The 14,190-nt window shown below is 34.8% G+C and overlaps 1 protein-coding gene across 50 annotated transcripts; it reads right to left on the reverse strand.

Annotated features, from left to right (window-relative positions):
• Positions 1-2,463: 2,463 nt before the first annotated feature.
• LOC127933612 (trichoplein keratin filament-binding protein-like) lies at positions 2,464-5,460 on the reverse strand. 50 transcript variants are annotated; one of them, XM_052530727.1, is made up of 6 exons: positions 4,909-5,460; positions 4,792-4,830; positions 4,402-4,635; positions 3,477-4,362; positions 3,145-3,270; positions 2,464-3,028 (listed from the first exon to the last, which is right to left on the reverse strand). In XM_052530727.1, the coding sequence occupies exons 1-6, from the start codon at positions 5,059-5,061 to the stop codon at positions 2,748-2,750; spliced, it is 1,719 nt and encodes a 572-aa protein (XP_052386687.1). In that variant the 5' UTR covers positions 5,062-5,460; the 3' UTR covers positions 2,464-2,747. The 50 variants fall into 50 exon arrangements, with proteins under 50 accessions (XP_052386687.1, XP_052386690.1, XP_052386710.1 ...); XM_052530730.1 differs by lacking the exon at positions 4,792-4,830 and adding an exon at positions 4,636-4,674 and having other exon boundaries at positions 4,402-4,557; positions 4,909-5,458; XM_052530750.1 differs by lacking the exon at positions 4,402-4,635 and having other exon boundaries at positions 3,477-4,089; positions 4,168-4,206; positions 4,285-4,362; positions 4,636-5,450.
• Between the last annotated feature and the right edge of the window lie 8,730 nt (positions 5,461-14,190).

A 14,190-nucleotide genomic window follows, 5' to 3' on the forward strand; every position in this document is an offset into this window, starting at 1 on the left:
TATCCAGAGAAAGTGAAGAAATAGACTCCTTTAACAGGTGCTGTGAAGATTCCTGCAACGTACACAACAAATAACAATAAGGTTTTTATGCTCATGTAATTACACTGTTTGTTTTGATAAAACATAGTTTCAGAGTGTATTATAAAACACTGATACAGTCTCAGTATAAAGAACACATATCAGTGGTTGGATTGTATGACTCCTTTCGCATATTCTTTGGCCAAAAAGTACAATATTTATTAGTAAATGGATACATTAGATTTATTCAACAGTTTTCCAACATATGACACTCAACAGAAGCAATTGAGACACATTCTCATTTGAGATTAAAGTTTTTTATAATATGATGTAAAACCACTAAAGAGCAGTGAATGCATCTCAACTTAAACACTATTCTCTGCACATCAACATCATCTAAACCATGTTGTAAAGAAAATAACAACATGAAAAACCACAACATGCTATAAATGTGATTTATAAACATTTTATCCTTTCACACTTAGTGGAGCTATCAGAATATTTCACGGTTTGGTCTTTAGCACTTCTGAGCTGTATTAAACAGCTGGCACCAAAATGCTCTAGACATGCCACTGTATCTTTCCTGATACATATTTCCTTATTATTTATCATGCATCTTTGGTGGCAAATGTTGTGACAGCACTGTATATGTTGTGCAAGTCTATTCTCAAACTCTCCACGCAGCATTTTTTTTTTTTTTTAAAGTATTGCACAAATTGTGCTGGATTTTCGTAAGTAAAAGCATTGCTATATTTATTTGAAGGCTCTTTACCAAATGAAGTGCTGTTAAAATGTTGTAACAGTACTAGAAAGCCAATGCACTTGGTAATTGGGATTTTTTTTAATTCCCTTTTTTTAATAATAATAATAATAATAATAGTAATAATAATAAAATAGTGGGTCACTCAGTAAATATTTAAAACCTTTTATTTTGGTGTTCATCCTTATGTTTGACTAAGTTCAAAAACATAAAACAAAAAATAAACATCAAATTTTTAATCTAGTGAAGCATGATTTTGTTGATCTTAACTGTACTTGTGTCTGACTCCTTGCAAAAGAGCAATTATTGTTTGTGAAATATACTCGTGCGCTTACAAAAGAGTATTCCACAAACAATGCTCACTCTTTTGCAAGCTTTCAATTGCAGGTACAGCTGAGATCATTCATTTTTAGTTAGGCCTAAACCTACAAACTATTAATTATTTAAAAAATATTGCACAGATAATGCTCGCCCCAATGCTCTTTCACAGATAAAGTGTTGCTATCCTATTTCAAGGTGTGTGAGACCCATACCATTGAATCATCAATATATCTGAAAAGCCACTGGAACTGATGAAATCTTGGTTTGTGTTCTAAAAATCTGCCATGATCAACTGCATGAACACTGCTTTCTATCCAAACTAATGCCAACTCACCAGAGACCAAAACAGTCTATTTGTCTGTATGTATTGCAGATAATCATGCGCAAAACGTGGTTCATTTATTAGCAAAACAGATTATGTCCATAGGGAATATGTATATTGATGGATCTAAATATTTGCTTTGGATAAAAGCGTCTGCTAAATCATTAAATGTAAAAAAAGGATTGAATATCAGTACATCTAAGACTTACAGAAGATATGCTATATGCAATATACTGTATGCATTTTATTAAACAAAAGTTTAAAAGAAATCAACCTAGTTATTTGGTAAAACGTGATTTAACATTCTGATGGTCTTTGAACTTTCGTTATTTTTCTGCACGTGACGTTTTACCCAATAACTAGTTTGATTTATTTTCATCTTTTTGTTTAATAAAAGGCATACAGTATAATAATTTACAGTAGTACAAAGTTAATATTTAAAGCCAATGAAATACAAATTTCCAATACAAACAGTATAAGCTGGGAGTGACACCATTTGTAAAAATGTATCAGCTTCTCATGGAACTCTTTAATTAAAATATGTGCTGTCACACCAACCATGCCCTATGATCACCAGCAGACTCTGAGTTGGGACAAATCAATAGTACTAACGTATTTTAAGATATGTCATTGCAAGTGTGGGCAACCGACTAATTTCAGTATGGAAGTCACATACACACAAAATACATGCACTTTCTCCTTATGGAATTAATAAATTAGCTCTGTCTGATGATGAGAAGGATCATTTCAAATGATTTAAAAAGACAAAATGATTTAATACAATTTAATATTTAAAGCCACGTAAAGCCTCATGGGATAGTAAAGTGTTCATCAGATGCACCCTCAAAATCTGGTTGGAAGTAGTAAGTCATCTGGATACTTTTTGCCTTCTGTTATGTGAATGCTGTGAATTCAAACATACTCTTTTGACATACAGTTTTCACCTGCTATAAAGTATTGAAGCATGTGATTTCAGATGCAGCAGATCTGTGTTGCCTCATTAATCTGCTGCGCTGCAGTGACCAGAAAACACTCCAGACAATGCCTTTGATATGCTTTATTCATGGTCGGGAGTATCTCACACAGAGAAACCCATTAGCAAAAATATTACAACAGTTTATATAGGATAGAGACATGAGCAAAGAGCAATGTAGCAATTTATGATTAGGCCTATATAATCTTTTTTCTCAGAAATTCCCCTCCTCTATCACTAGGCAGAAGTGAATTTAGAAATTTGCATATGAGAACATACCATAATAAAATATTAGTCTTGCAAGCAAAAGAACGTTGGTTATGACTTTGTGCTTCATGAATTTAGTAAGATTGTCAAAGAGGGAAAAGTAAATGCCCAACAAATGAATTGAGTTGATTTCCATTATCAAAGACCCATGAATTCTCACGGAGACGCATATAGACATTATCTCCTTTCTCTAGAGTCAGAGAGATTGAATCAGCGCTTGATTCATAGCGGTCACCAAGAGGATTACTGTAAACCATTAACATTTGTTGTCCATTTTTAAAGAGTGCTAAATTCAGAACTTTAGATGAGCGACTATGTACAGAAAAACTGAAGAAATAGGCCCCTTTTACAGGTGCAGTGAAGATACCTGTAACAAAAATGAACAGTGATGTTTTATATAATTACACTGTTTATTTATTTATTTATTTTTACAAAATGTATAGTTGTCAGTGTGAAACATTGGTTCAGTATAAGAACACCCACCAGTGTTTGGGTTGTAAGCTCTGCCCTCATTCACAAAGACATTACTGTAAACCAGGGTGACTGAAGTGTTGAAGGGTCCAAAGGTACCTATTGATCCAAGTGTGGCACCAAATGCCACTTTATATTCTGTGAATCAGATCACATTTTGTTAAAAAATAACCATAAACAATAATCACAACAAACCAAATTGTAATGTATATTATATTCTTATTATTCCTACTGCTGGCTGGTTAATGTTATGCTAATGTTATGGTTTCTGAATACACTTTTAAAATTCTTTGGAATATTACAAGTATTGACTGACAGAAATGATGAGAACAGGAAGATGTTACCGTTTCTCCTGAGCTGTTTCAGCTGTTCCTCAGTGGCCTGTAGTTTATACTTCAGATTACTCACGGTAGATTTCAGCTCTTTCAGCTCAGAGTGGATGCCTTTATGGATGTAGGGCCGAGCTGAAACAGCACGTCTTTTTTCCACCTTTAATTGCTCAGTCTCTTCAGCATCTCTTTTTTCCACCTTTAATTCATCAGTCCCTTCAGCATCTCTTTTTTCCACCTTTAATTCCTCAGTCCCTTCAGCATCTCTTTTTTCCACCTTTAATTCCTCAGTCGCTTCAGCATCTCTTTTTTCCACCTTTAATTCCTCAGTCCCTTCAGCTTGTCTTTTTTCCACCTTTAATTCCTCAGTCGCTTCAGCATCTCTTTTTTCCACCTTTAAATCTTCAGTCCCTTCAGCTTGTCTTTTTTCCACCTTTAATTCATCAGTCCCTTCAGCTTGTCTTTTTTCCACCTTTAAATCCTCAGTCGCTTCAGCATCTCTTTTTTCCACCTTTAATTCCTCAGTCGCTTCAGCTTCTCTTTTTTCCACCTTTAATTCATCAGTCCCTTCAGCTTGTCTTTTTTCCACCTTTAATTCATCAGTCCCTTCAGCTTGTCTTTTTTCCACCTTTAAATCCTCAGTCGCTTCAGCATCTCTTTTTTCCACCTTTAAATCCTCAGTCGCTTCAGCTTCTCTTTTTTCCACCTTTAATTCATCAGTCCCTTCAGCTTGTCTTTTTTCCACCTTTAATTGCTCGGTCCCTTCAGCTTGTCTTTTTTCCACCTTTAAATCCTCAGTCGCTTCAGCTTGTCTTTTTTCCACCTTTAAATCCTCAGTCGCTTCAGCATCTCTTTTTTCCACCTTTAAATCCTCAGTCGCTTCAGCATCTCTTTTTTCCACCTTTAATTCCTCAGTCGCTTCAGCATCTCTTTTTTCCACCTTTAAATCCTCAGTCGCTTCAGCTTCTCTTTTTTCCACCTTTAAATTCTCAGTCCCTTCAGCTTGTCTTTTTTCCACCTTTAATTCCTCAGTCGCTTCAGCATCTCTTTTTTCCACCTTTAATTCCTCAGTCGCTTCAGCATCTCTTTTTTCCACCTTTAAATCATCAGTCCCTTCAGCTTGTCTTTTTTCCACCTTTAATTCATCAGTCCCTTCAGCTCGTTTTTTTTCCACCTTTAAATCCTCAGTCGCTTCAGCATCTCTTTTTTCCACCTTTAATTCCTCAGTCGCTTCAGCATCTCTTTTTTCCACCTTTAATTCCTCAGTCGCTTCAGCATCTCTTTTTTCCACCTTTAATTCCTCAGTCGCTTCAGCATCTCTTTTTTCCACCTTTAATTCCTCAGTCGCTTCAGCATCTCTTTTTTCCACCTTTAAATCCTCAGTCGCTTCAGCATCTCTTTTTTCCACCTTTAAATCCTCAGTCCCTTCAGCGTCTCTTTTTTCCACCTTTAATTGCTCGGTCCCTTCAGCTTGTCTTTTTTCCACCTTTAATTGCTCGGTCCCTTCAGCCTCCACTTCATTCCCTTCCAGCTGGACCTCAGCAATGCAGTCACAGCTGAGCAGGAGAAGCAGCAGCGCATACAGAATCTTGTGGGGCATCTTTACCTTAATGCTTTGGTCTTTAGCACTTCTGGGCTATATTAAACAGGAGGATACAAGTGTAGCTGGCACCAAATATAAAATGCTCTAGACATGCCCCTGCATCTTTCCTGATACATATTTCCCTATTATTTATCATGCATCTTTGGTGGCAAATGTTGTGACAGCACTGTAAATGTTGTGCAAGTCTATTCACAAACTCTCCACGTAGCATTTTTTATTTTTTAAAGCACAAATTGTGCTCAATTTTCATAAGTCAAACCATTGCTATATTTAATTGAAGGCTCTTTACCAAATAAAGTGTTATTAAAATGTTGTTATAGTAACCTTATATCATTGCTAGAAAGCCAATGCACTTGGTAATTTGGATTTTTTAAATATACTATTTTATTTCATCATTACAATCCCTTTTCCCTAACTACACTACACTGTGTGGTAAAATATCCACAGAGGCCTGTGCATTTCATGCCATTGACTAATATTATTATATACAAATGTGGAGGATACACTGGCTAATGACAGAAAAAGAAGCAAACTGCAAGAAGCACATATTAAGTTTGTTAAAGCTTTTATAAGACCATTAAAGAGAAAAAAGTAATTGGCCACAAAATGAAGTGTGGTCATTTTTCATTATCAAAGACTCACAAATTTTCCCGGAGGCGCATGTAGACGTGATCTCCTTCCTTTACAGTCAAAAAGACTGAATTAGATCCTGAATCATAGCAATCGCCTAGAGGATGATTTTAAACAGTTATCATCTGTTGTCCATTTTTTAAGAGTCTTAGACCCATAGCTTTAGATGAGCGGTTATGTCCAGAGAAAGTGAAGAAATAGACTCCTTTAAAGGTGCTGTGAAGATTCCTGCAACGTACACAACAAATAACAATAAGGTTTGTATGCTCATGTAAGTACACTGTTTGTTTTGATAAAACATAGTTTTCAGAGTGTATTATAAAACACTGATACAGTCTCAGTATAAAGAACACATACCAGTGGTTGGATTTGAATCTCGTCCTTCATTTACGAACACATCTTTGTAAACAAGAGTTATCTCGGTGTTTAAAGGTCCGAGGTTACCTATGCAAGCAGAAAACTTACCAGCTGATGCCGATATTTGAAAAATGCCAAATATCGGCCAATATATCGACGTTGGTGATTTATTGTTCAACCACTAGTCTAAAAGAGTACAGTCTGCCAAAATTGGATGTTATTGCTGTGTAGAAAACTGAAGCATTGATCTAGAACACACAACAAGCAAAGGCTACACTTAGCCCAACAGCTTATGTCACAAGGTTGCATTTCACTCCGAACAGACAAATCAATAAAGGCTGCTGTTCACCAGGATTGCCTTTACAATCTTTCGCTGGACACCGAATCTTGATAGACATCACGTTGACCTGCTTCTGTCCTCTTTGCATTGAATGAACTCTTTCACAAACTAGCCGGCACTGAATGCTCAATGAAATCCAAAAGAACAGGGAATATGACTTATTTCACATTTTTTTTGGTCAAAAAGTACAATATTTAATAGTAAATGGATACATTAGATTTATTCAACAGGTTTTCAACATGTGGCACTCAACAGAAGCAATTGAGACACATTCTCATTTGAGATTAAAGTTTTTTATAATATGATGTAAAACCACTACAGAGCAGTAAATGCATCTCAACTTAAACACTATTCTCTGCACATCAACATCATCTAAACCATGTTGTAAAGAAAATAACAACATGAAAAACCACAACATGCAATAAATGTGATTTATAAACATTTTATCCTTTCACACTTAGTGGAGCTATCAGAATATTTCACGGTTTGGTCTTTAGCACTTCTGAGCTGTATTAAATAGCTGGCACCAATATTAAATGCTCTAGACATGCCACTCTATCTTCCCTGATACATATTTCCTTATTATTTATCATGCATCTTTGGTGGCAAATGTTGTGACAGCACTGTAAATGTTGTGCAAGTCTATTCACAAACTCTCCACGTAGCATTTTTTATTTTTTAAAGCACAAATTGTGCTCAATTTTCATAAGTCAAACCATTGCTATATTTAATTGAAGGCTCTTTACCAAATAAAGTGTTATTAAAATGTTGTTATAGTAACCTTATATCATTGCTAGAAAGCCAATGCACTTGGTAATTTGGATTTTTTAAATATACTATTTTATTTCATCATTACAATCCCTTTTCCCTAACTACACTACACTGTGTGGTAAAATATCCACAGAGGCCTGTGCATTTCATGCCATTGACTAATATTATTATATACAAATGTGGAGGATACACTGGCTAATGACAGAAAAAGAAGCAAACTGCAAGAAGCACATATTAAGTTTGTTAAAGCTTTTATAAGACCATTAAAGAGAAAAAAGTAATTGGCCACAAAATGAAGTGTGGTCATTTTTCATTATCAAAGACTCACAAATTTTCCCGGAGGCGCATGTAGACGTGATCTCCTTCCTTTACAGTCAAAAAGACTGAATTAGATCCTGAATCATAGCAATCGCCTAGAGGATGATTTTAAACAGTTATCATCTGTTGTCCATTTTTTAAGAGTCTTAGACCCATAGCTTTAGATGAGCGGTTATGTCCAGAGAAAGTGAAGAAATAGACTCCTTTAAAGGTGCTGTGAAGATTCCTGCAACGTACACAACAAATAACAATAAGGTTTGTATGCTCATGTAAGTACACTGTTTGTTTTGATAAAACATAGTTTTCAGAGTGTATTATAAAACACTGATACAGTCTCAGTATAAAGAACACATACCAGTGGTTGGATTTGAATCTCGTCCTTCATTTACGAACACATCTTTGTAAACAAGAGTTATCTCGGTGTTTAAAGGTCCGAGGTTACCTATGCAAGCAGAAAACTTACCAGCTGATGCCGATATTTGAAAAATGCCAAATATCGGCCAATATATCGACGTTGGTGATTTATTGTTCAACCACTAGTCTAAAAGAGTACAGTCTGCCAAAATTGGATGTTATTGCTGTGTAGAAAACTGAAGCATTGATCTAGAACACACAACAAGCAAAGGCTACACTTAGCCCAACAGCTTATGTCACAAGGTTGCATTTCACTCCGAACAGACAAATCAATAAAGGCTGCTGTTCACCAGGATTGCCTTTACAATCTTTCGCTGGACACCGAATCTTGATAGACATCACGTTGACCTGCTTCTGTCCTCTTTGCATTGAATGAACTCTTTCACAAACTAGCCGGCACTGAATGCTCAATGAAATCCAAAAGAACAGGGAATATGACTTATTTCACATTTTTTTTGGTCAAAAAGTACAATATTTAATAGTAAATGGATACATTAGATTTATTCAACAGGTTTTCAACATGTGGCACTCAACAGAAGCAATTGAGACACATTCTCATTTGAGATTAAAGTTTTTTATAATATGATGTAAAACCACTACAGAGCAGTAAATGCATCTCAACTTAAACACTATTCTCTGCACATCAACATCATCTAAACCATGTTGTAAAGAAAATAACAACATGAAAAACCACAACATGCAATAAATGTGATTTATAAACATTTTATCCTTTCACACTTAGTGGAGCTATCAGAATATTTCACGGTTTGGTCTTTAGCACTTCTGAGCTGTATTAAATAGCTGGCACCAATATTAAATGCTCTAGACATGCCACTCTATCTTCCCTGATACATATTTCCTTATTATTTATCATGCATCTTTGGTGGCAAATGTTGTGACAGCACTGTAAATGTTGTGCAAGTCTATTCACAAACTCTCCACGCAGTATTTTTTTTTTTTAAGTATTGCACAAATTGTGCTCAATTTTCATAAGTCAAACCATTGCTATATTTAATTGAAGACTCTTTACCAAATAAAGTGTTGTTAAAATGTTGTTACAGTTACCTAATATTATTGCTAGAAAGCCAATGCACTTGGTAATTTGGATTTTTTAAATATACTATTTTATCTCATCATTAAAATCCCTTTTTCCTAACTACACTACACTGTGTGGTAAAATATCTACAGAGGCCTGTGCATTTCATGCCATTGACTAATATTATTATATACAAATGTGAAGGATAAACTGGCTAATGACAAAAAAGAAGCAAACTGCAAGAAGCACATATTAAGTTTGTTAAAGCTTTTATAAGACCATTAAAGAGAAAAAAGTAATTGGCCACAAAATGAAGTGTGGTCATTTTTCATTATCAAAGACTCACGAATTTTCCCGGAGGCGCATGTAGACGTGATCTCCTTCCTTTACAGTCAAAAAGACTGAATTAGATCCTGAATCATAGCAATCGCCTAGAGGATGATTTTAAACAGTTATCATCTGTTGTCCATTTTTTAAGAGTCTTAGACCCATAGCTTTAGATGAGCGGTTATATCCAGAGAAAGTGAAGAAATAGACTCCTTTAAAGGTGCTGTGAAGATTCCTGTAACGTACACAACAAATAACAATAAGGTTTTTATGCTCATGTAATTACACTGTTTGTTTTGATAAAACATAGTTTCAGAGTGTATTTTAAAACACTGATACAGTCTCAGTATAAAGAACACATACCAGTGGTTGGATTGTGTGACTCCTTTCGCATATTTTTTGGCCAAAAAGTACAATATTTATTAGTAAATGTATACATTAGATTTATTCAACAGTTTTCCAACATATGGCACTCAACAGAAGCAATTGAGACACATTCTCATTTGAGATTAAAGTTTTTTATAATATGATGTAAAACCACTACAGAGCAGTAAATGCATCTCAACTTAAACACTATTCTCTGCACGTCAACATCATCTAAACCATGCTGTAAAGAAAATAACAACATGAAAAACTACCACATGCTATAAATGTGATTTATAAACATTTTATCCTTTCACACTTAGTGGAGCTATCAGAATATTTCACGGTTTGGTCTTTAGCACTTCTGAGCTGTATTAAACAGCTGGCACCAATATAAAATGCTCTAGACATGCCACTGTATCTTTCCTGATACATATTTCCTTATTATTTATCATGCATCTTTGGTGGCAAATGTTGTGACAGCACTGTATATGTTGTGCAAGTCTATTCACAAACTCTCCATGCAGCATTTTATTTTTATTTTTTAAAGTATTGCACAAATTGTGCTGAATTTTCGCAAGTAAAAGCATTGCTATATTTATTTGAAGTCTCTTTACCAAATAAAGTGCTGTTAAAATGATGTAACAGTACTAGAAAGCCAATGCACTTGGTAATTGGGATTTTTTTTAATTCCCTTTTTTTAATAATAATAATAATAATAATAGTAATAATAATAAAATAGTGGGTCACTCAGTAAATATTTAAAACCTTTTATTTTGGTGTTCATCCTTATGTTTGACTAAGTTCAAAAACATAAAACAAAAAATAAACATCATCAGAAAATTTTATCTAGTGAAGCATGATTGTGTTGATCTTAACTGTCTGACTCCTTGCAAAAGAGCAATTATTGTTTGTGAAATGCTTGTACGCTTGCAAAAGAGTATTTCACAAACAATGCTCACTCTTTTGCAAGCGTTCAATTGCAGGTACAGCTGAGATAATTCGTTTTTAGTTAGGCCTAAACCTACAAACTATTAATTATTAAAAAGATATTGCACAAACAATGCTCGCCCCAATGCTCTTTCACAGATAAAGTGTTGCTATCCTATTTCAAGGTGTGTGAGACCCATACTATTGAATCATCAACATATCCGAAAAGCCACTGGAACTGATGAAATCTTTGTTTGTGTTCTAAAAATCTGCCATGATCAACTGCATGAACACTGCTTTCTATCCAAATTAATACAAAACCGCTAAATCTAGTTCTTGCAACTGGATACTGGATTTTCTTGCTGGCAGAGCCTAGCATGTGAGGATAGGCAAGAAAACACATATCTGATCCTCAAGACTGGGACAGCCCTATTACTATATAATGATGCTACACATCCCTCTAAAAAAATAAAATAAAATAAATAAATAAATAATTGGCTGATTTGACACAGAATGACCCTGTTGCATGTCAATGCTCACATTGGGTATTGCACAAACAAATGTATTTTTTTTTATTTTAAATGAGGAATCTTTTTTTCATTCTGGCATGAATAAACTACTTCATATAACAAATAAGAAGAATATTTATATACACACACAGTATACCTTTTGCGAATATCGTATGCTGCTTGTGCTTAAATGCTTTTAAAATATTCTATTGTTATATGCAAAAAAAGTTGAAAGTGAAAGTGAATTAACGGCCAAGTATGGTGACCACTGATTTATATATATGACTGAATCGCTCATCGCATTCTAAACTGCCAACAGACAGTGAAGCCACGAGAAGGGTCTGGCAGCAGACTTGCCCTTGCACTCTCTTGCATTCTCAGACTTGCACTCTCAGACACTTGTGCTTCCGCACAATGAATTTAGCTTTTTAGTGATGAATTTAGCTTTTTAATAAGTAGGGAAAATTCCCGTTCCCGACATTTAAAAAATGACCGTTTACATACCTAGGGTGTTCGCATTGTAATAATGTACAGAGATATTTCATATTTATGAATGCTGACTTGTTAGGTGGTTTTCTCATTAAAATCATCCAAATTCCTATTAATTCAGTGGAACGTTTACGCACACTAGGGATAACCAATATGGCCGCGCGGCGGCTTCACTTTAATGACATCATGAGCAATACAGTTCTTTATTGTAGCTCAGTGATGGTGACTGTTATGACCCCTTGGCTCAAGGGGGAGCAACATGAATGGAGAGTCCATACAACATAATCAAATTTGCACAAATATGTATTTTAATCAGAAAACAGACATAATTACATTAAGGTTAAAGATTAAAAAAAATAAAGATACAAAAACACAACATCAAGCCTTGGACTGGAGAGCGTGAGAAAGTCCGCATGACCACCAAACAACAAGACCAGCAGAGACCAAGCCCCAGTCTCCTTCACCCCCTGAGGGTGAGAAAGAAAGCATCTTATAAGCAGCATGGTCAATCACAATCAATTTTCCACACCTGCGTCACAGCACTTAACCTGAAGACACAAAAAGTGTTACCCCGAGACACCTGCTGGACAAAATAAAATACTACAGCCCCTTGGATCGTCACATGACCAATACTCAGAATTTTAGCTCTGCATTTAATCCATCCAAGTGCACACAAACACAGTAGTGAACACACACCCGGAGCAGTGGGCAGCCGTATTGCTGCGATTCATGTGGAGTAGTTGGGGGCCTTGCTCAAGAGTCACCTCAGTTGTGGTCATTCACTCACCCAACCTACAATTCCTGTGTAGCCCTTCTCTCCCCGATTTAAGGTGAGACACTGCAGGCAAAAACACTGTTTTTTCAAGCACCTGTCAATTTTGAGATTTTGGTTTTTCATAAAGTGCTTTTTCAAACTAGTGGAAGGAAAACATCCAAAATACACTGTTAAGTGTTTCTTTTATAGCACTTTATCTGTTTGTGTCAATAGATTTCAATTACAATACATATTTTTAAAGGCCGTTTTCTCAAAATGAGTTTTTTCTTCAACACTGTGCCATAAATCTCCACTTCAGTAGCACTTACACACACCAGACTTGACATTTTTATTCCTGTCTATATTCTGAAGGTTTTTACAGAGGGATTTGTTCATATATATTTTCCTTGATTATATACAACATTTTATTCCCCCCAAAAATTGTGAAAATATATTGTTTTCTGGCTGTTCAAAGTATTTTCTGAATTATGGAGTGACAAAAAAAAGATAACCATAATTCCCTCTGTAAAAACATTTGACTCTAATATGTCAAAAAAATAAACAAAAAAATTGAAACGGACTTCATCTACTGTTCAGATTTTTGTACTGGACATTTATGCAAATTAGCATATATTTCATTAAATAATGCCTCGTTTGCATATTTAAACACAACATTTTTGAAAGCTTGTAATACAGTTTTTTTGCAATAATCAATGTAATCAATCAACTGGGTAAGTAAGGTGATAACTATTAGTTATTTTTTTTGCCCTATTCACCTGCAATGTCTCGCCTTAAGTGGGAGGGGCCCTGGGTTAGTTTATTGTTAGATCTCTCGAAGTAGCCTATAGCCTCTGAATATTATCAACTTTATTCCAATACCCTTATCTCAATATTGGTGTGCTTTTTGCCAGACCAAAATTGCCACAATCTTAAAACAATCTAGTAAAATAGTATATTTAGTAGTAGTTTACTCAAATTCAAATAACAGTTGGAAATAAAATAAAAGTTGAACCTTCAAAGTTTTACAATAAAAGGTTCTTTCCACCTTCAAACTCAATAATCAACAAATACAACAATGTATGAATATTCTCTACAGAGAATATATCCCTCTGGTGATTTATAAAACAGATACGATGGACAAAAAATACACAAAATGTCTCAAATATTTAATTTAATTTAAATTTAAATATCACCAAGGAAATATTATTGTGTTGAATACTATTCAAGGTCACCGAGTCTTTGTTGTCTCAATACAACGGTTACTACTCACATAAACATCCCAGAAAAGTGATAAAAAAAACACCCGGGTGTCAATGCTCAAATTTACTAAACCAAATAAAATAAATACCCTGTTGCAGGCCTGATACGGTGCTGGGGGTCGTTGAGGCACAAAACAGATTGCCGCTTCGCTCAATGAGCAAAAAAAAAAAAAACTAAACAAAAAAAAAAATATCTGTCTTACCTATCGTTAGTTCGAGCCGGTCTAGCAGTCGAATCTGTTCCCCTCTGAATGTCTGTTCCGCTTTACGCAAACATACTACAATTCTTGCGTAGTTGCCGATCTATGGAAGCATATGGGTAGCATTATTCAATTTGGGATGTAATATGCAAAATGACAATGCAATATGTAAAATGGCAATGCATTTCTGTATTTACATTTACATTTTCCAATACATTTGTGCAACGTTTGGTGCAAAATTAAAATGAAAATTAAATTATATAATTTTAATTTGCCGTTTCCTACACCAGTTTTGATATGTAAAATGAATATTATTTTTAACGCTTTATAAGTTGCAAAATTAGGAAATGATTAGATATGTCTAACATGTTCAAGCAAAAACTGTGGCAAAATGATCATTCAAATGCTATTTTTCTTAAATGCATTAAC

The sequence above is a fragment of the Carassius gibelio genome, chromosome A2 (genome assembly GCF_023724105.1).
Source record: "Carassius gibelio isolate Cgi1373 ecotype wild population from Czech Republic chromosome A2, carGib1.2-hapl.c, whole genome shotgun sequence".
NCBI lineage: Eukaryota > Metazoa > Chordata > Actinopteri > Cypriniformes > Cyprinidae > Carassius > Carassius gibelio.

Coding starts and splice junctions, on each gene's coding strand:
- LOC127933612 (XM_052530704.1), bottom strand. CDS start 5,061: ATGCCCCACAAGATTCTGTATGCGCTGCTGCTTCTCCTGCTCAGCTGT. Junction 4,558..4,635: donor AAGCGACTGAGGATTTAAAG/GTGGAAAAAAAA, acceptor GATGATTTAAAG/GTGGAAAAAAGAGATGCTGA. Junction 3,271..3,476: donor GAAACAGCTCAGGAGAAACG/GTAACATCTTCC, acceptor TCTGATTCACAG/AATATAAAGTGGCATTTGGT.